General features: G+C 36.1%; 2 protein-coding genes across 2 annotated transcripts in view; both read right to left on the bottom strand.

Moving 5' to 3' along the window:
* Nucleotides 1–226, bottom strand: part of LOC142340526 (uncharacterized) — a 118819-nt gene extending 118593 nt beyond the window's left edge. Inside the window, exon 1 of the mRNA XM_075391086.1 lies at nt 176–226. Within this exon, the coding sequence (XP_075247201.1) occupies nt 176–206 (31 nt within the window). The 5' untranslated portion in view covers nt 207–226. The remainder of the gene's footprint in view (nt 1–175) is intronic.
* Nucleotides 227–1706: 1480 nt separating this feature from the next.
* LOC142341875 (uncharacterized) lies at nt 1707–20662 on the bottom strand. The gene is made up of 5 exons (XM_075393178.1): nt 16220–20662; nt 14964–15136; nt 7143–7305; nt 2820–3141; nt 1707–2181 (listed from the first exon to the last, which is right to left on the bottom strand). Exons 1-5 carry the CDS (start codon nt 20658–20660, stop codon nt 1815–1817), a joined length of 5466 nt encoding a protein of 1821 aa, XP_075249293.1. The 5' UTR covers nt 20661–20662; the 3' UTR covers nt 1707–1814.
* Between the last annotated feature and the right edge of the window lie 768 nt (nt 20663–21430).

Genomic DNA, 21430 nt, shown 5'->3' with positions numbered 1-21430 from the left:
AGCTGATTTAATGCAGCGACTATTGAGTATTATCCACAAATAGAATTGTTAACACCTCTGAAGCTTTCTAAAAATTAATAGAAAACTGAAAACAGTAATGTAAAGACAGTAGTTTCTAAACAAACTAGGTTACATCAGTTAGAAGCGATCTAAACAGAACTATTATTGGACATACCAGGAATGCTTATGTTTTCACCGCCTTCCATTCAGTCTGAAAAATTATTTTTAGAATAATGCATGTGAAATTTCAACTGACTTCCAATTCTAGCATTTTCAGAAACTCTTCAGTTGATTACAAGCTTTCCGCAAACTTGACTACTTATGGACATTTGACATTTGACTCACATTAATTGAATTGAACTGGTTTGAAAAATTATAAACTGTTTTCTTAATTCATAACGAACACAAAAATTGATAATCTCTATTGGCCTCGCTATCTATCCGTGCTTTTCTTGTACAATAATTTGAGCTGTTCACGAAACAGCCAAATATTCAAGCCATAAACAGCAGAATATCAACTAACTTAGTCACAAACGTAGAAAACCAGTTTCAGGGTCAAGAGAACAATTTAAAGCGTACCTACTTGTTGAAAACAGAAATAGTTGAATACATTTTAATTCTGAGTTAGAAATAGGAGGTCTACAGTAGTACAGATAAAGTCTCAAATCCCTAAAGAGCATCAATTTAAGGTGAAAACCAGTTCATCAAACTCAATTCTTCAGTTATTCGCAACTTTTTCATCAGTTTGTTAACATTTTACACTCCTTTAGTTTCTGAGGTGTCCATAGTCAAATATTTGATTCTAGTGATACAATTTTATGGTCATGTGCTTCGGATGCTCAATTTTTATTACGTTTGTTAATCATATCGGCTAATAGTATCCAGCTAATCCTTCTTTGGGGGTGAAACGAAATTCTTCACAGCTCCCAGAGTGAAAATGGTTGCCATGGCGATACCAGTTCTACCCCAAGGGGTTCCCCATTTGTGTTTCTGGTGGTGAATTGACATTAACAAGTGGTAGTAGCCTCCAAGCCATGCGGTGTAGAACGCAGGCCACTTTAGCCTATCAACTATGGTCACTTTGGAGGACGCGGCCGCAGTGGGTTTTGCGGAAACCTCAACTGATGTTGCTGTTTTCTTCGTCTCCTGGGAGCTCATTTCAATCTGAAGAACAATTAAGAAGTTATTTCATTCAATATGGAAGTTGATAACAGCCTTGTTTTTTTTCAAACATCGAATAAAGGCCACTTACAATTTAATGTCTATTAGTGCCAAAAGTATAACAGAAAATCATTCGCAACTCATCTCCTCCCTCTCATATTCACGAGCTTTCTAAATTCTCGGGTATTTATATAATTGTTATCATAAAAATTCGATCTCTCATTGGGTGGGATGAAATGTTGCAACAAAACACAGACGATATCCATCTCATTGGGTGTTTTATATCCAAATTTCGGGAATCATTAGGGAATTTTTTTAATATTAATGTTCACAACGATTATCTCTCGACTCATTTATTGGTTTTTAATTGTTTTGACCAATTTCTGATGTCAGAGATGCAGTAAATATCAGCTAAACCAATGTTTTTTTGAAAGCTGCAATGAATTAAAAACTATTATTGGACACCATCAATCATCACAAACCTCGAGATAAGTATTTATCATCTTTCATATTTTCGACTCGAAACAAACGGAAGTTTAAAAACGGAAGCAGTAGAACATGAACTATGTTGAAAACGAAAAATACAAGTTACAATCAAATCATCTCACTGAAAAAAAACATCAATTATTACACTTCAAATCAATCGCAAAAAATCAAGCAGAGGTTGTGTTTTTCAGACATCGATTGAGAAACATGTCAATTATATAATAGACAGTCAGTTCCACATTATTACTCCAATTTCCCGTTCTACATGACGTCACCGTCGGAGTTTCAAATTTGGACGAGAGAGATCCTTGTTGAGAGTCGTTCAGACTTGACAGGTTGGACGTTGCAGATTGGTGAGAAAATGTCGAATTAAGAGGCGCAATTGATATTCCCGTTCTATGAAAGTATCGGCTAATTGAAGTTATGAATGTTTCCAATTCGCTTGAGACGTCTCGAATGAAAGCTTGTTTACCACCACCACCGGCCATACCACTTACGCTCTCCACGGTTATTGATTTGTTGATTGATGCTTGCCTGAAAAACAAACAAACTTCCCAAAATACTGCTAATTAGAACTGACTAGACAGTGATTTTCAAACCAGACGATGAGCTACGGCAGTCCATGTAGATCGATTGTTTCTCATTGTCAAAGCCAAGAATTGAAAGATTTTTCAAATATGATGCAAATGAACATTGTCAAATTCTTGTCCAGTCCAATTTCAAAAAAGTCGTGTCCAGTCCAATTTCGAATTTAAATGTAGCGTACTCAAGACTTGAATATCACTTTTGATAATGAATCTATTCCAAATTTTAAAAAATCGAGCTCATCCTCGCATAGCATTGCGGTGCAAACTTCACAAAAAATACTTCTACCATCGTCTTGATACATCAAAAACAAGCGCCATAGACTCAAGCAATTACCACCTGGCTATCAGTCTTTTATAACACCCTTGCTTACAATCGATTATATTTTTACAACAGATTTAAATTTTCAATAAAAACAATTAATTAAAATCAAGCAAAATACCATGAGATCAGAATTAAAAACATCACTCAAGAAGTAAATCGAAGAATAATCTTGAAGAAAATGGTCAAGCGAAAACTTTGCAGACACACACGTTTACAATTAATTCTTCAAACTTCGTTCCAGAGCAATTAATCACTAATCATACCCTATCATTGAGACGTCGTCAATCCTAGCCGCTGATATATTTCCAAGTAAAGCCACTCGACCAAACGGCTGCTGGCCAAATAATGATAGAGAGGATTTATTGGGCGAAGTAGCAACACTAGACAATTTCTGAAAAGGTTCAGCTCTCCCACTCAGTTTTGTGTTGTCCATGTTCCCAGCAGCTGTGGATGAACTCCTGGGAGCTGAAGCAATTGTGTCGTATTGCTGGATAATAAGGCTTGATTGCGAAATGAGAAGCGTGGCAGCATTTTCCAACATCAGGAAAATACATTGTCTTGGCATCAGTTGACGTGACGCAGCTCCTAAAATTACACAGAAGGATGTTACAACAATGAATCAAAGCCAGCAATTAAAAAATAATCCCGAATGTTGACATTTCGACACATTAATGGATGATATGTGGATATTTTCTGTTTGTTCCCCCTCCCTCTATAGTACGTTATGCTCAGTTACAGAGCACATCCCATTACATAGTAAATAATTATGTAAAAATATGGCACGTGCGTCGGGGGGGGGGGGGTGCAAATAATATTCACCCACTAAAGCTCGGGGCACAATAGGAAAAAATCCTGATATGCTATACTACAAACTGATAAAAAAAATGAAGGTAATGCAAACTCAAATATGGCGTATCAATTATAGCAGTAATACTATTGACTCAAAGATGTTATGAAAATTAATTTGAATCTTATTAAATAGAGTATCCAATTGCGTATCTCGTAGAATACGATCACGTATCATCTAGAACAAAATTTCACAACCTTATAACGTTATTAGCCGGCAGATTGCCGGAAAACAGCCGCGATAGACGCTTGTGGCCTTCCATGAATTGAAATAACTAAAGAAATAATTAGACAGATCACCACCAGTTCTTTAATAGACCACTAGACTTTTTGGGTTAGATTCGGACAGTCAATTTTATGACACATACGGTCTATAAGGAAAAAGCCCTAAAAGAGCTTTTTCAAAATTGATATTTCAAATCAAAAACTCAAGGCTCAAAATCAAGAATTAGGACATATAAAATTGGCATTACTGGGGTGCACACTATTGCAACTAATAAATGTTCATAAAATTTTAAGTTCCATAAGTGAGTTCAGAAGATATTATTTTAATGAGGTAAGTCACGAAATTCACCTAAAAGCAGCAATGACGTCATGCAAACAAATTTTAACTGCAAAGCAGTAGAAGTCATTGAAAAAGTCAATTCCAAGTCAGGTCGTAAGAATAATCGATGGAGACGACGAATAACAAAAAGATCGAAGAACAAGTCCGGAAATAAAATCCAAAGAATTGAATGAAGACCTTAGAAGTACTTTAGCTCAGCAGCAGATCAATTTATTAATTCCAGCCAAAAAATACAAAATCAACTTAAAAAGTTGAGAAACGAAAACATTCATACAAACTAAACAACAAAATTCTCACTGCTGAAGCTTTTGAAGCTTTTTACCCCGAAAGCAAAATCTAATGCTTTTAAATATACATTTTTCAAAATTATGTTTAAAACCAATTTTTGTCTCTGAAATAAGCCCAGAATTAATCTGCAAGACCTGAAAAAAAATCATTGGCCCTTGAAGGTCGATAAACTCAGAAAATGACAGAATTTTTTTTTTAAATTGAAATCCATTGCAAGTTTTCATGAAATCTTGCTGAAAATCGTGATATTAATATCTTCAGAACCATTTCTTGCCTCTAGAGGATTTCGAGTATATCCAAGCCTAAAAGAAATCCTTGCCTCAAAGATCGATAAACTATGTAAGAAAATAATTTTCAGAAAAAGTTTCAAATTTTAAAAAAAAGTTTTTCTGTTAAAACGTTGACAACCATTCCACCGCCCCTAGCAACCAAGTATTAACATAGCATCAAACCCTGGATGAGGTTACCTGGATACTGAGGGAAGAAAAACTGAAAAGATGAATGGTTTGCAGAAACTTGCAAAAATTGCATATTTTATCAAAAAATTTTTCAAATTCCAAACGTTACATTGTTGAAAACAATTCCATTGACACTAACATCCATGCAGTAACTTTTTATCAGACCGTGGAAAAGGTTTTCTGGCCCTTCAGGCTGGACACCAAACAACACAAGAACAAAAAAAACCAGCAAGTCTAAAAAACTTCTATTTTTTGAGAAGACAGGATCAACATCAAAAAACAACTGCTATGAACACAACCAGCCAATTATATTTCTCTATTTCTCATTAGCTACCTTACATTAAATGTCGATGAGTCCTCTCTCTAAAATTAAATGATAAGACAAAAATAACCAAAAATCGCAGAGAAATCGCTGACCTTTTGAAAACACTTAGAAAAAAAGTCACAGAACGCAACAGCTACTGAAAGATATTCAAAACTGATATTCTTAATCAAAAACTCTAGACTAATACTCAAATATTTGGCCATATAAGTTTGGCACTACTTAGATGCACACTATTGCAACTAATAAATGTTAATAAAATTTGAAGTTCCATAAATGAGTTCAGAAGTTATTTTTTAGCGAGGTAATTCACGCAATTGACATAAAAGCAGAAATGACGTCACGCACACAAATTTTAACTGCAAAGCAGTAGAAGTCACTGAAGTCATTGAAAAAGTCAATTCCAAGAAGTCAGGTCGTAAGAATCATCAATGGAGACGACGAATAACAAAAAGATCGAAGGACAAGTCCTGAAATAAAATCCAAAGAATTGAATGAAAACTTTAGAAGTACTTTAGCTGACCAGCAGATCAATTGATTAATTCCAGCCAAAAAAAATACAAAATCAACTTAAAAAAAGTTGAGAAACTAAAACATTCATACAAACTAAACAACAAAATTCTCATTGCTTAAACTCTTCTGAAGCTTTTTACCCCGGAAGCAAAATCTAATGCTTTTAAAGATACATTTTTCAATATATGTTCAAAACCAATTTTTGTCTCTGAAATAAGTCCAGGATTAATCTGCAAGACCTGAAAAAAATCATTGGCCCTCGAAGATCGATTAACAAATGACAGAAAAATTAAAAACGATATCAATCGCAAATTTTAATGAAATTTAGCTGAAAACGGTGATATTAATATCGTCAGAAGCAATTCTCTGTCACTAGAGGCTATCCAGTAACCCAATTCCAAGCCTTAAAAATTTCATTGGCTCAAAGATCGATAGGCAATAATTATTAGAAAATTCAAATGTCAAAAAACAGAAATTCGTTCTTTTAAAAAGTTGAAAACCATTCATTGCCCACTAACAACTGTGTAGAAACAAACTATCAATCCCTGGAGGAGTTTAACTGGCTAATGAGGCAAGAACAACTGAAAAAGGCAATGTTTTCAAAAAAATTGCAAATTTTAAAAAATTTCTGAAATTCGAAATGTTAAATAGTTGAAAACCATGCAGTAACTGATTATCATACCGTGGAATAGGCTTTCTGGCCCTTGAGGCTGGACAAATATCAAAACTTGACAATAATTTTAGAAAAACTTCAAAAAAATTGCAGATTTTCTTTATTAAAAAAATTCTAAAATTCGAGTCATTAAATTGTTGAAAACCATTGCATTGTTACTAGAAACTATGCAGTGCCCTATTATCAAACCTTGAAGGAGATTCTCTGGCCCCTGAGACTGGAAAAACACAAAAATCACAAAAAAAAATCAAAAAACTTGAAAAAAAATTGCAAAAAATACTATCAGTTTGCGTGCTTGTGTTTGCAGTACCAAAACAGATATCTCATAACATAGTCAAAACAAGTCATTTTTGTCTCGCAAGAGACATTCATCAACTTTTAAAAAATTCAACCTCAGACTAATCAAACAAAAAACCCAAAGAATCCCAAAAATAATGAAAAATTACACCATTTTGAGCCCAAAAACTCCTAAAAATGACCTTTTAACATTAAATTAAAGCCATCCCAGCAGCTGCACCATTCTAAGCACTTGGATGATTACTAAAGCCCACTTCGGTCCTCTAATGAAACTTAATGCCCGCTGGGCTTTACCTGTTTATCACGTTTTGAAAGATCAAAGTCATTGAAAAATGTGTGAAAACATCTTAAAACAGCGCACCAATACAATTCAACTTCTTTGAATTGCAAAAAACCACGATATCCCTAATAATAGCCACTATCACTTCGCGGCTATTAATAAATATTGACTCGTTAGACCTCTAATAGCGGCAATAAGTCAAAAAGGTCACGAAAAATCGGTCAAGCAAAAAATCGCCCAAAAAGACCACAAGACTAATATAATCGCTGCAAACTATGCTTGAGAGTAATTCACTACAAACTACACATTTGTCTACAATCATTTCTTATTAAAACAAACAGTACCTGGAGACTCAGCCACTGCACCCGACCGTCTCGGGGATTTTCCCACATCTGTACGGGCAATGAGAAGCCCAATGGCGTAGTTGCAACAGGAGAGAAGGGTCCCCAGGCACGGCACACTTCCCGCCTCAATCGAGGGACTGGAAAAGGAGGGATGCAGCAACACCTTCAAAATATTGACAGATTATTCAACGGACGTCAGACGAATTGCTCTCAAAAGATAGTACTGAAATGTTTAATAAAAATAAACGAATGTCTGAAGACATTAAATTGTCAAGTCCTGTTTGAGTAAGAGCGCGTAGTACCACGAGATTAACACATTGTAGTCCATTCAAACCTTAGACTTATCATTTTAGATAACGCCAAATTTTTGAATCACATTCAGTAAATTTTCTAAACAACTTTCCATAAATCGGAAAAACAAAAACTAACACCATTTATAACTGAGAGCTACCGAGATAATAAGAGACAGAAAGAAAGTAGAATCTGGGCGCAACACAAAACTTACTGACTAACGTCTGAAAAAAGCTCTCGAACGATCAATGAGAGCTCAAAATTACTGCAGTCGGGGGATAACTAAATTTACTTAGGTGGCTTTAAATTACATCATTAGAGGTTATACCACTATAACCACTAATAAAATTTACACAAAGTGAAAAAAATTACACAAAATTTGGCGCCATTTTCATTTGACTTTAAGCAGTGAACTGCCGCCACGTGCGTTCAGCTGCCGACCCTTGTGAATGAGAGAAAAAAGGTAGGTCATGATAAAACGAAAAATTCAAGGCCTTAAAGTCACTAGAAAAGTCAAACCAGTCGAGCGAAAATTTTGCATCAAAATTACGCAGAAGTTCACAACAATTGATTCCAATATCGCTCGAGAGCAATTAACAGATAATTTTGATGCCTCAATTATTATTGACGGACTTCAATTATCTAGGATACGCCTCACCTCAACTCCGCTCGAAAAATACGTCAACTTTCAGATAAATGCGAAATTACATTCAAATGGGGACGTGTAATCAGAAATTAACAAAATAACCAATTTTATCATATCAAAATTATAGTAATACGTCTTATGTATTGAAATTAAATTCAGCCCAGGTCAACTTACCATGCGGTCAACTTTTTCCAGATCCCGTTTAAATTCGTTTGAAAAGTTTTAAGTTTTTTAAAATTTATTCAAAGTTTATTCAAAGCCATTTTTAACGTAATAGTCAATGATGGAACTCCAAATTTGAAAAAAAACTCATCAAAAACCAGACAACAGGTATTCCTTGGGAGTGAAAGGCACTCTGTTCGTTTATTTTTACTCCGTTTGCAGGTTGGGTAGTGTGATCTGTTATAGGGAGGCAATTAATAGCTTCACATTTTTGCGAGGCAGTTTAGGTTCTTGAAATTCAAAAAAAAAATTGAGGAGAATGTTGTGCTTAAACTTGATGTCGCTTGAAGAATCGTAATTTCTTCCATCAAAACACTTTTTGACTGCCCAACTTAATTGTTCCTCTTATGACAAAAAAATTGTTTGTAATTCAACTTAAAAGCATAGACGATTAACGAATAGACGAGCTCATGACTAATGAGCTCAATAGTAATAATCGGGTTTTAGGTGGGTACGAGGTTTTGATTGCATCTCTGAGGTATTGTTTTTAACCTCATCTGGCATTGAAAGCGTTGAATCTAGGACAACTGCAAGATATTTAAGTTTTTCTGAGCAGTTTTTCAGAGTAAGTTCATGTGATTCCTCTGATAAAAACTTTTTTTATTAACTATTAAACAAAATGAATTGTGGTTTGGATGGATTGAAAGTGGAATGATAAAAGACATAGCCAGCAGATTGCCGGAAAATAGCCGCGATAGACGCTTGTGGTCTTCCTTGAATTGAAACAACTAATTAAATAAGATAGACAGATCGAACACCAGCCTTTTAATAGACGTTATAGATTTTTTGGGTCAGAATCGGACTGTCAATTTTATGACACATAGGTCTCTAAGGAAAAAGCCCTAAAAGAGCTTTTTCAAAGTTGATATTCCAAATCAAAAACTCAAGGCTCAAAATCAAGAATTAGGACATATAAAATTGGCATTACTGGGGTGCACACTATTGCAACTAATAAATGTTCATAAAATTTAAAGTTCCATAAGTGAGTGCAGAAGATATTATTTTAATGAGGTAAGTCACGAAATTCACCTAAAAGCAGCAATGACGTCATGCAAACAGATTTTAACTGCAAAGCAGTAGAAGTCATTGAAAAAGTCAATTCCAAGAAGTCAGGTCGTAAGAATAATCGATGGAGACGACGAATAACAAAAAGATCCAAGAACAAGTCCGGAAATAAAATCCAATGAATTGAATGAAGACCTTAGAAGTACTTTAGTTCACCAGCAGATCAATTTATTAATTCCAGCCAAAAAATACAAAATCAACTAAAAAAGTTGAGAAACGAAAACATTCATACAAACTAAACAACAAAATTCTCACTGCTGAAGCTTTTGAAGCTTTTTACCCCGAAAGCAAAATCTAATGCTTTTAAAAATACATTTTTCAAAATTATGTTTAAAACCAATTTTTGTCTCTGAAATAAGTCCAGAATTAATCTGCAAGACCTGAAAAAAATCATTGGCCCTTGAAGGTCGATAAACTCAGAAAATGACAGAATTTTTTTTTAAATTGAAATCCATTGCAAGTTTTCATGAAAATCGTGATATTAATATCTTCAGAACCATTTCTTGTCTCTAGAGGATTTCGAGTATCTCCAAGCCTAAAAGAAATCCTTGCCTCAAAGATCGATAAACTATGTAAGAAAATAATTTTCAGAAAAAGTTTCAAATTTAAAAAAAAGTTTTTCTGTTAAAACGTTGAAAACCATTCCACCGCCCCTAGCAACCAAGTATTAACATAGCATCAAACCCTGGATGAGGTTACCTGGATAATGAGGGAAGAAAAACTGAAAAGATGAATGGTTTGCAGAAACTTGCAAAAATTGCAAATTTTATCAAATAATTTTTCAAATTCCAAACGTTACATTGTTGAAAACGATTCCATTGACACTAACAGCCATGCAGTAATTTTTTATCAGACCGTGGAAAAGGTTTTCTGGCCCTTCAGGCTGGACACCAAACAACACAAGAACAAAAAAACCAGCAAGTCTAAAAAACTTCTATTTTTTGAAAAGACAGGATCAACGTCAAAAAACAACTGCTATGAACACAACCAGCCAATTATATTTCTCTATTTCTCATTAGCTACCTTACATTAAATGTCGATGAGTCCTCTCACTAAATTTAAATAAGACAAAAATAACCAAAAATCGCAGAGAAATCGCTGACTTTTTGAAAACACTTAGAAAAAAGTTCACTGAACGCAACAGCTACTGAAAGATAACATTACATCAATTCATTGGCTCTTCACTGACCACCGTTGAGACCTATCAAAAATGAGATTAAGTGATAAGACGGCAATAAGTACAACAAATACTAAAAAAACTATAAAAAATCAACGAAACTTTTTTAAAGCGAACAAGCGTATAGGTCACAAAAAACATAACTATGAACTGTAATGATTTGCTTTACTTGACGCCTTTTTAGCAACCACTGAGACTTGCTAATAATTCGACTAAGAGTTAAGACAAAAAAGTTGAAAACAAAAACTCGCAAAACTAAAAAAAATTCGATAATTATTATTGAAAACAATTAGTGTCAAATTCAAAGAAAGCACTAGCTTTGAACAAAAACGGTTGAATCGATGATTTAAACTCCATTAGCCGCATCACAGAATTGTACCCAATGAGATTAAATGATAACATCAAAAAGTAAAATGAAAACTTGCAAAACTCAAAATTTTACTCACAATTTTGAGAAAAAGTAGTGTCAAAGTCATGAAAATCACTAGCTATTAAATCGAGCCCTAAGCTGGGTTTTTCATGCCTCATTAGCAATCAATCAGAGCTGTCAATGATGATACCAAGTGATAAGACAACAGATGAATTGAAAAAATTGTTGAAAACGAATTGCTCTCAAACTACCGGCGAGCAAAAAAACTTGCAAAACTTGAAAAAATGCAAATATTTTTAAAAAAGGTGCTGATATCAAAATCTTGAAAAACATTACATCTAGAAACTATGCAGTAAGCTATAATCAAACCCTAAAGGATGTTATGTGGCTCTTGAGGCTATAGAAACCTAAAATACAAAAAAAATCAAAGAACTTGAAAAAAATTGCAAGTTAAAAAACTGCTAAAACTTGTGATAAAAATTAAAAACTAAACCAAAAATGGAAAATTGAAAGTTCTGTACAAAAAATGTTTAAATTTGTGGTCTTGAAATCTTGAAAAACATTCCAATACATTTAGAAACTATACAGTTACCTATTGTCGAACCTTAGAGGAGGTTCCTCGGCTGTTGAGGCTGAAAAAACCTAAACAACAATATTTTTCAAAAAACCTAAAAAAAATTGCAAGTTTTATAAAAAAATGCTGAAATTTGTCATAAGTCGCAAAAAATTGAAAGCTATTCCATGGCAAACAAAATTTCTTCAGTAAATTATTATCAATTCCATAAGGACGCTTTCTGGTCACTGCTTCTGTCAAGACGTGAACAATGAAAAATAAATCTTTAAAAATTGAAAAACTTTGCACGTTTTATCAACAAAATCGCAAAACTTCGGATGTTACAATGTTGAAACCATTCCACTAGCACTAGAAACTATGCAGTAACCTATTATAAAACCCTAGAGGAGGTTCCTTGACATCTAGGGCTGAAAGAACTCGAAGGACAAAAATTTTCAAAATGAGTATAAAATTGCGTGTTTTTAGCGATCGGGTTGGGGGTGCTATGGGGGGCTGCTAGGTAGGGGGCAACAGTGAGGTGGGGGCAACAGCGCAGTGGAGGGGGGTTGGGGCAATAGTGGGGGGTAGGGACAGTAGTGGGGGGGGTCAACAGTGGGGGTGTCTTCAACCTAAGAACCGACCTTCAAACCATTAAGTATAAGTCTCCAAAACAGTTTGGGCTGAAACAGAACTGAATGGCTCTAAGAGCACCTAATGCCCACTGGGCGCTTCCCTGTTTATCCCGTTTTTGGGTACGAAAAGTCAAATGAGTCAGACGAAAAATCGGTCAAGCGAAAAATCGCATAAGAAAGACAGACAGGACTAATAATTGCTACAAACTTCGTTTCAAAGCCACTACAAGGGGGGCAAAATCTTAAATTCAATATATGGCAAAAATTAGTGGCAAAGTTTTTGCTGCCCCTTAATGAGCTCAAGCAAAAGCAAATAGGCACAATTAGAACACGTATGAATCATCTCAAAAGCACTGAAGAAGAAACTCTGAAAACAGTAGTCAAATTGACGCACCTGAAAAAAATCAATCTCAAAAACCGCCAAGGTGTTCAAACACAAATTTCTCACTCCACTTCAAAGGTATTTTAAAATAGGTCTGGCCTCAAACATACACTGAAATAAAGGGAGCGAAAAATCGAGTATGTTTGAGGCCTGACCTATTTTAAAATACCTTTAAAGAGGAGTGAGAAATTTGTGTTTGAACACCTTGGCGGTTTTTGGGATTGATTTTTTCAGGTGCGTCAACTTGACTACCGTTTTCAGGGTTTCTTCTTCAGTGCTCTTGAGATGGTTCATATGTGTTTGAATTCTGCCTATTTGCTTTTGCTTGAATTCATTAAGGGGCAGCAAAAATTTTGCCACTATTTTTGCCATACATTGAATTTTAGATTTTGCCCCCTTTGTAGTGACTTTCAAACAAAGTTTGTAGCAATTATATTAGTCCTGTCGGTCTTTTTTATAAGATTTTTCGCTTGAAGCCTTCTGCGCAATGAATTTTAACAAGCTTTAATAATTTCTCGTATAATTTTTTTTCAGCTTTTTTGACCGGCGCCGATAAGTTTTTCAACTTATATTTGTATCTGTTTCTATCTCTTTTATACGTCACGCAAGTCTATTGTTTCGCAGCTATTCTGGCAATCTGCCGGCTATGGTTTTAAAGATCTGTTCACGCTTTTTTCGGCTTTTTTGACGAAACAGATATAGATATAAGTTGAAAAACTTATCGGCGCCGCTCAAAAAAGCTCTGAAGAAAAACTAAACGAGAAATTAATAAAGCTTGTTAAAATTCATTAAGCAGAAGCCTTTTCATTAGGGACTCTTATTACACATATGAGTTCCTTTGACCTTAACCTAAATCAAATTTAACTAAAGTGCAGAAATCATTTTATTGATTGAAGTACGTCACTGATGACCAAAATCTAATTACGCAAAAAACTTTTGTGCTTTTCAGCTTTGAGGTGTGAACAAATGTAAAACGAAAAAAGATCGTCAGACGAGGATACAAAAAACTTAGCCGGACAAGTCCTGACGTACAATTCAAAGAATTTTCATTGACAACACAAAAAATAGAGCTAGAATGGATTATGAGTCAATTGGGAAAACCATTTCTAAAAAAAATCAGATCTAAAAATTAATTAAAAAATCGGAAAATCAATATCAAAATGCCTCATATGAACAAAAAACCAATAGCGATAAATTGAAATTTGGTCCAAACAAAAAACTAGGCCTAGAATGAACAATGAATGGATTGGGAAAACCATTTAGAAAAAAATCCGATCCAAAAAAATTGCAAAAGTAGTAAAAATCAATGTGAAATTGTCACATGTGAACAAAAAACCACTAGCGAGAAAGCGAATTTTTGTTCAAACACCGTTTTCTCACTCTACTTTAAAATTAGAGCAAAAAAAATTCACGCCGCAAAACCAATCGCCTTTTCGCTCCACTTCCTGTTTCGGCGTGACCAAAATCACTATTCCAATTTTGACTTCAAAAATGATGAAAACGTATGAACAGATCTTAAAAAAAAGACAGCGACCCAATACATTCAAATTCTTTGAATTGTAAAAAACCAAGAGCACCGCAATATAGCTCCGCTCAGCTTACAGCTTCGCAGCTATAAAAAAGACATCGCACCAAAACAATTCAAATTCTTTGGATTGTAAAAAAACCACGCTGTCCTCAATAATAGCCACTATCGCTTCGCGGCCAATAATCAAAATAACTCACGTTTTCAAGACAACATCGGAGAGACTTTTTGCTTGGTCAGTTGTTTTGTTGGCATTTCAAATCATTGTATCTGCATATTGAATTATTTCAGTCTCCTGCATCCAGGTACCCCATGTCACTTACGTATAGATTAAACAGCACCGTTCATTGCGGTACTCCTTAAGTTACAGGTGGTACTCCTACAGGTTCTTTGCGGTACTCCTTAAAGGTTCCTTGTGCTACTCCTGAAGTTCCTTGTAGCACATCAACTCCCGCACGCAGAATTATTTCTAGAGCTATTTAAAAACCATAAACAACAGGCTAGGGAGGGGTTTGCAACCTTTACTTCCCGGACAAGCGTCGGGGACTGCAACCATTATGCTACGCGGGCTATGCGTGCACGGTCATCGTTCACAATTGGTTTTATTTTTGAAACATAATTATTTCTGAATGCTCACAAATGAAATCACTCAAAAAATCTAAGTCAAGCTTGAAAAAGTCTCTCGTGAAATAATTGAATGTTCTAAAAGAAAGCGGCCAAGCGCAAAGAGGACACGTTTACAATAACTGCTTCAAACCTCGAGATCAATTAATAACAATGACATAAACTATTGATTTACGCAAAACAAAACTCAAGCTCTTGCTTGCGTGTCTTATATTTCAGTCCATCAAGTGGTACCAAGAATGAATTTTGGCAAAGAACTATCAAAGTAGGAAAATTAAATGGTTACAGCGAACGCTTGTTTGACCAATCGATCAAAAGAACCCATTCAACTCACTGGAAACTGTGTGAGATCAGGAGTACACGCCGTGAGCAGACAACAGTGTGGAATTGGCAGCGACATGTGATTGAATGAGACCAGAATGAATGTCACAATCTCCAATAGTTTTCTCTGTTTCTCAATCAGCTCATCGCCACTTAGATGTGCGTCCTCAAGTGTGAACGAAGTTCCTGGAACAATTTTCCCACTAGAAATATAAACGGACCAACGTCGGAGAAATTGCTCTCGAACAACAGTCGGGGCAATTTAATTCAGAGTCTAAAGCCTGGATAAATTTTCCTTTATGGGTGAAAAAACCCACAAGGGCGGTATTTGAGTCCCCGACCTCCGGAGTCCTCGACAGAAGCATTAGCCACTCGGCTATCGCGCCCTTGTTATTTGCTGTGCTACAATCACTCTATTTTAGCGACAAATTTTACTTCTGAGTGAGAGCAATTTAGATCACCCAAAAATGAGTAAAAAGTAACATGAGAAGTCAAAGAATGTTCACGAATAGAAGCGCAACAAAGGTCAAGCAAACATTTTGCATTAAAAAAACTCTCTTCAAGAGCAAAAATAACGTTTCCATTAATAAGTTTCCATATTAATCATGCCATTCGATTAGACATGGTATTGGACTGTTGTCCAATATGCGTTTTGGCCTGAGCTTTCTATACGACAATGTTAGCTTATCAAATGCATCTAATCAAACTCCACAGTTTATTGATACTAATTGTGTCTCGTTGTGAATGATAAAGCAGTGGTTCTATTTGTTTATTTTGTTCTATTTCTAGGATCTCGGCTGCAAAATGAAAGTTCAAAGCCTTGAACGGCTGCTTTCTACACTTTCCTATCTTTCCCATTCATTTTAGTGCAAAGATCTATTCTGTCCCCCCCCCCCCCCCCCCCCCGCGCGCATATAACATAAATCTTTTATGACCCCCAGGCGCGTGCTATTTTCTTACACAGTAACGTGCTATATAACAACATAGAATTTGTAACTGGGGGTCATTAAAAACACTGGGGCCGAAACAGAATAGATCCGAGGTTACATTTAGGGGGGGGGGTATCCGAAAGAATTCCATCAGAATAATTATTGTAGCATTTAATCATCCAACCATGGAGGAATGAAATCCGACCATGGAAGATATTCCTCATATCATGTCTTACGGCGCAACTCGGCGACACACAGAAATACAAATCAAAAACTCATCACAGACACCTTTCATTATAGTCGCTGAAATTTGATGCAACATAAGTATAACAAAACTCACCAGTGGTCAAGATAGTTGAGCTTAAGCTCCTCTGGCGAGACAAGGAGGACGAACTCGCCCCACTAGCGCCCGCAGGTGTCATCGAAGAGCCAATCGTTGGCGTCTTCCTTCCAAGTGATCCCGCGGATTTCCTCCCCGCAACCTCCGAGCTAAACCCACCTCCACTCGAATCGGAAGTGCTTAGACGTTTGCGGTCACTGGGGTGGTATCCGTGCGTCAAGAGGTACTGGAAGTACTTAGGCCGGATCAGTAATGCAATGCACGTTTGGCAAGCAGTGGCCATACTCGAAGTGACAATGTCAAAATTGTCGCGTAGTTTATACCTCCAAACTTTCATATAAACGGACAATCTTTGAACAAATTGTACGACTGATAAGAGTTCGTTTAGGAAGTACTCGGACTGGTCGTAATAGAGATGGCTAAAATTATGGACAATTCTATCTTCGAAACAACTCACAATATCCAAAGACTGTTCCAGATATGCAGCCTCGGCATGTGATAACAAATTAGCAGATAGAACCATCAATGACGAGAAACAATTGCAACTTTCGTGACCAGCTTTCACGAAATTTCTCTCCTTCGATTGTTTTTGGATGTTTGTCAAGTTATCGGAACTAAACCTCGAGCATTCATCATACAATGCCAAACATAGCTGCTTATGAATATTGCACTTGACCAAGAACTCTGCCGATATTTTGTAAGAGCTCAAATGAACGAACAGTGACAAAACGCTGTATGCCATTTGTGATTTATTTCCTTCAGAGTATATCGAAAATTGGAAAAGAGTTACCAAATTCGAAATTAAATCTGATTGGCCTATTTGAGTGAGGAAAAATTCAGTTGAGGTTACGCGAAGGAAAAGCATGGAGAGCATTGTAATCGCAATATCACTCATAGGACATAGCTTGGACTCCTGATTTGAATTAGAACTGACATTTTGGAGAACCACTTTCAAAACGTTATTAGCAGAATTGATAATCGACTTCACAACAGGATCACTGCTAATTTTTGTCGACATTTCATCTTGCATAATAATGTTGAGACAAGCAAACATTGTCAAATTGAACTTCTGATAGAAATTGAAATCTCGCATGGTCGAAGACAGACTAAGAATTTCACAAACAGCTTCTAAATGCTCACTATCTTGCATGTCAGGTTGCTGGATCAAATTCAAAACAAGCAACGACACCATCACTACTGTCGCCTCCACTTTGCTTGACCGGACGCTGTCAATTTCAACGCCTGATATCAATAATTGCAGGCAACTACTCAAACATTCTAGGCTAAAGTTAAGAGCTCTCGCGAGCTCGTCCTTGTCAGCTTGGCGAAATATTTTAGTTGCTTCATTTCGATTTAAAGTCGATGTTAGCAACTGTCGTATAGATGATACTAACGAGCAGACGTCGTCAAAAGTACAAGAATTCCTGTCAATGTTTGGATTTCCATCCAAGATTGCTTGTTTCTCAATTTTTACTATCTGGTTAGCTAAATCAAACCAGGCAAAAAACTGTCCGTTTTTGATAAACTTACCAAAACTTGATTTCAATTCATCGGCACCATTAGCAGTCGAAAGACATCGCAGCTCTATCGCAACAGTTTTCATAATTCTGCCGGCTACAGAAACAAGTTTTGGATCAGGGTTCAGAACATCTGGGCAAATTAAAAACTTGAACAAGCTGGGCCAAAAATTTGGCTGCGACTTTACAAAATTTTGAAGCTGAATTTGAGCGTCGCTTTCAGTCCATATCACGTGCACAAACTCAACAATGTTTAAAAATAATTGTGACAACTCTATTTTTCCATTGTTATCATTTGTGATCACGTCCAAAATTGGCTGAAGGACAGAGGGTGTTCCCAGTTTTTTAGTCGTACAGTCCAAATTTATCAGAAAATCCAGCAAAGCGGGTTGTGATTCAACGCAACTTATCAACAACTCAACTATTCCGCTTTTCAATGACGGGTCCTCGGTGGCTTTGCTCAAAACTCGGTTAAATTTATCTCGAATCGGTTCTTTCAAATCATGTAAAAACGTAAACAGTGAAGAGTTAGGATTAAGTGCTAATAGTTTTAGAAACTTGCATGCTAGAACCGGCAGTTTATAGTCAAATTGATGGAACAAATAAGAGACAACTTTTTTGAAACCTTCGCCTTCACTTTCTTGCATCAGTCTGTTCTCAATAGACGTAATATTACTACCAGGCTGTTTGAAATTCCATGAATATATAACTAATTCCAAGGTCGTGTTAATTAGATTAATTAATTCAGTGCCGAGACCATTTGAAGATGAGTAGGTCAATTGACGACTAACTGCACTGGTTATCCGCTCATTTCCAACTTGCAAAACTGATGCCAAGTTCGAACCGAATTGCGAAAACATAACCATATTGCAAAGTTCGCCACTGAACAAATCCGACCACTCAGCCGGGTAAATTTCAACTTTCTTTAGAAGCCCAATTAGCGTTTCAAGACACTTGTTCAAGAATGCCACAACGCTTTTGCTTCTCAGGTCAGCTTCAGAACAGAGCTCCGGTACCAAACTTTTGGCAATTAGTTCTCTAGTCAAAATCAGGACCTGATAGATGTCTGTCATGTGTTCTTGATTTTCCAGCAGGAAATGGCAGCCGATTTGAAGTAGGTCGATTAGCGATGAGCTAGCTGAAAGGTCGGAGCCGAGTTTAATTTCCCAAGGAAAAATGATATCGGTAAAATAGCATTTAGGAAGCTCAGATTCATCGACCGCTTTTATGGGCAATATATCGCATTGAATCAGTTCATTCAAAACAAGTTCAGGTCTTATTTTAGCGAGTGGCTTCAAACAACTCAAACTATGTTTAATAATCTCTTTTCGCGATTCGAAGTTCTCAACTGAACAACTTCTACTTAGATTGCTAATGAGTTGCGGCAACAGTTCGAGAACCTGAACAATTGCAGGCAAAAGTGACACACCACTCGTCAGCAAGCGGTTTACAAGCTTAACAATTGCGAGCGCAAGTTGAAGTTCCTTTTGGTCGAGGTCCTTTTCAGAAGTAGGTAGCAAAAATTGAGCAACACAAGTCTTGGCAAAGATCCACCCGTTAATGCTTACGTCGTCAACATCATACACTGATTTCTCTTCTATATTTAACCCTGAAACTAAATTAAATAATTTCACGTGCGAGAAAGAATGACAGGCATCCCCAATTAAGGAAAATAAAGCCTCTGCCGATGTAGGAAAGGAGTAAAGCATTGATAAAAACAGCGAGTTGAACCCAATGTTTGCGTCGCTATGTTTCTCCAAATCCTCAAAAAACATTTTTGCATTCCTCTCATTTCTGATCAAGTTTCCCAAGATGGTTACTGGCATTACCGACTTTCCGAATAAATTGCTATATTCAAATTTAGACAACACAATTCGCATTAAATCAAATAAATCTTCCAGATAGATTTCAAATAAAACTTTGTTGTCGTAAATCGGCTCAACAGAATGCTCGCATATTGAATTTAATGCATTGTTTTTCAGGGATATCTGTCCGATCTTCGCATCGATTTCGTTCACACTTTCAAATTGCACTTTAAGCACATACCAAGATAGTCCGACAATGGGCAAAGCTGAGGCAACCTTCAGAACAGCTGAACTTATACTATCCAAAATAGATTTCGATTCTTTCATTAAACGATGTGCCTGGTTTTGAGTAATGTTCTGATTTTCAGTAACAATTATGGATGACAAATCAAAATTCCGAATAAAGAACGAGGTTATGACTTTCAGCAAATCGTCGAAGAATAGAGACAATTTTACTGAATCTTTGTTAGCAAAAGGTTGCAGCTCTATTATCAGGTCATTGCATACTTCCAGAAATTTCAAAAGTTGATTTACTGAACAGAACGCCTCTCTAGTGTCAAGGATCATAATTTGAATATAAGAGTACCATGTGTGTACGTTGCGGCTGATTACTTCGTTTGTGTTTGAATCTAGGTCACCTAGAGACAAACTCTTGACAATCTTCAGAGAAACTTCAAATTTTTTCAAACATTGATCAACAAAAGACACGGCTTCAAGACATCGTAATGATGGGTTATTCTGTCGTAGTATCAATACATCTCGTATAAGAAACAACTTGAAAGTTCGTTCCGAATTGTGAAAACCTTCGATAACCGAAACAAGCTCTTGTTGCATTTGAGCATTATCAAACAATTGCTTCAACTCATCTTTATTACCGAAAAACTCGGAGGAGAAAAATTGTGCTATCAGCTTGTAGCACTCTTCATTTGAAAGACCTACTTGTGGCTTTAGATAATTTTCGATGAAATCTGAATACTTTTTAGGGATATTGGTAGTTGATTTAACCGCGGTCGTAATAGAACCACAATCTATTGATGACAACTCTTTTTTCCAGTCAGTGCGGTCGGTCATTTCAGGTACATTTAACAGTAAAGCAAACAATTCCTTCTGACTCCTCATTTTAATCTGAAAAACAATAACTTGAAGGTATATCGAGCAGCAATATTTTAAATCCAGGCTTCAACTAATAGACTTGTATCAGGCTGAAACGAACTGCAAATGCTACCCGGATCATTTTTGACTTTTTGAGGTACATTACTACTTCGGATCTGTTATAAACATTCGCTTAATGCGCATTAAACTAATCCGCATTAAATAGAATGTGGAAAACTTACATACAAATGCTCCTGTTAGCGATGCGATAGTTATTTTTGAGGAATTTTCATTCAAGTGACACTGCCCTGAATATCGAGCTCGAAGATCAATTTTCAAAGGTCTTATGATGCAGAAGAGATGTTTCGCGAGAAAGACGGCCTAGTGATGTGGGCAATGAAACCGTTTGAGGATCGCATTAAGCCTACAAAAAAATCAGTTTGTCACTTAGATATGAATCATAAATTTGTCCCGACTGCAATCGTAAAGTCACCTATAAAGGAAATGGGGTCGAGGGAGATAGAAAGGTTTCATTAAAATGCCAGAATAAATGCAGTAGACACAATGTCGAAAAGAATGATGTATGTTTTTAATCCAAATGCAAAAAATTGTCGCGAAAGTAATTGAAACAGAAATAGAAAAAAAAACTATTCCAAAAAATCGTAGATGACCAAATATTGACTGTTTCCGGAGAACAGGCTGATTTACAAACAAATTTTACGCTTTACGACCGAACCTAGACTTTACAAAAAAAACGACTATATGCAAGTATAAATCTAGCGCTGACTTGAAGCAAT

The sequence above is a fragment of the Convolutriloba macropyga genome, chromosome 6, assembly GCF_964194025.1.
Source record: "Convolutriloba macropyga chromosome 6, txConMacr16.3, whole genome shotgun sequence".
NCBI classification, from domain to species: domain Eukaryota; kingdom Metazoa; phylum Xenacoelomorpha; order Acoela; family Convolutidae; genus Convolutriloba; species Convolutriloba macropyga.
This window is presented reverse-complemented; position numbering and strand designations above follow the sequence as displayed.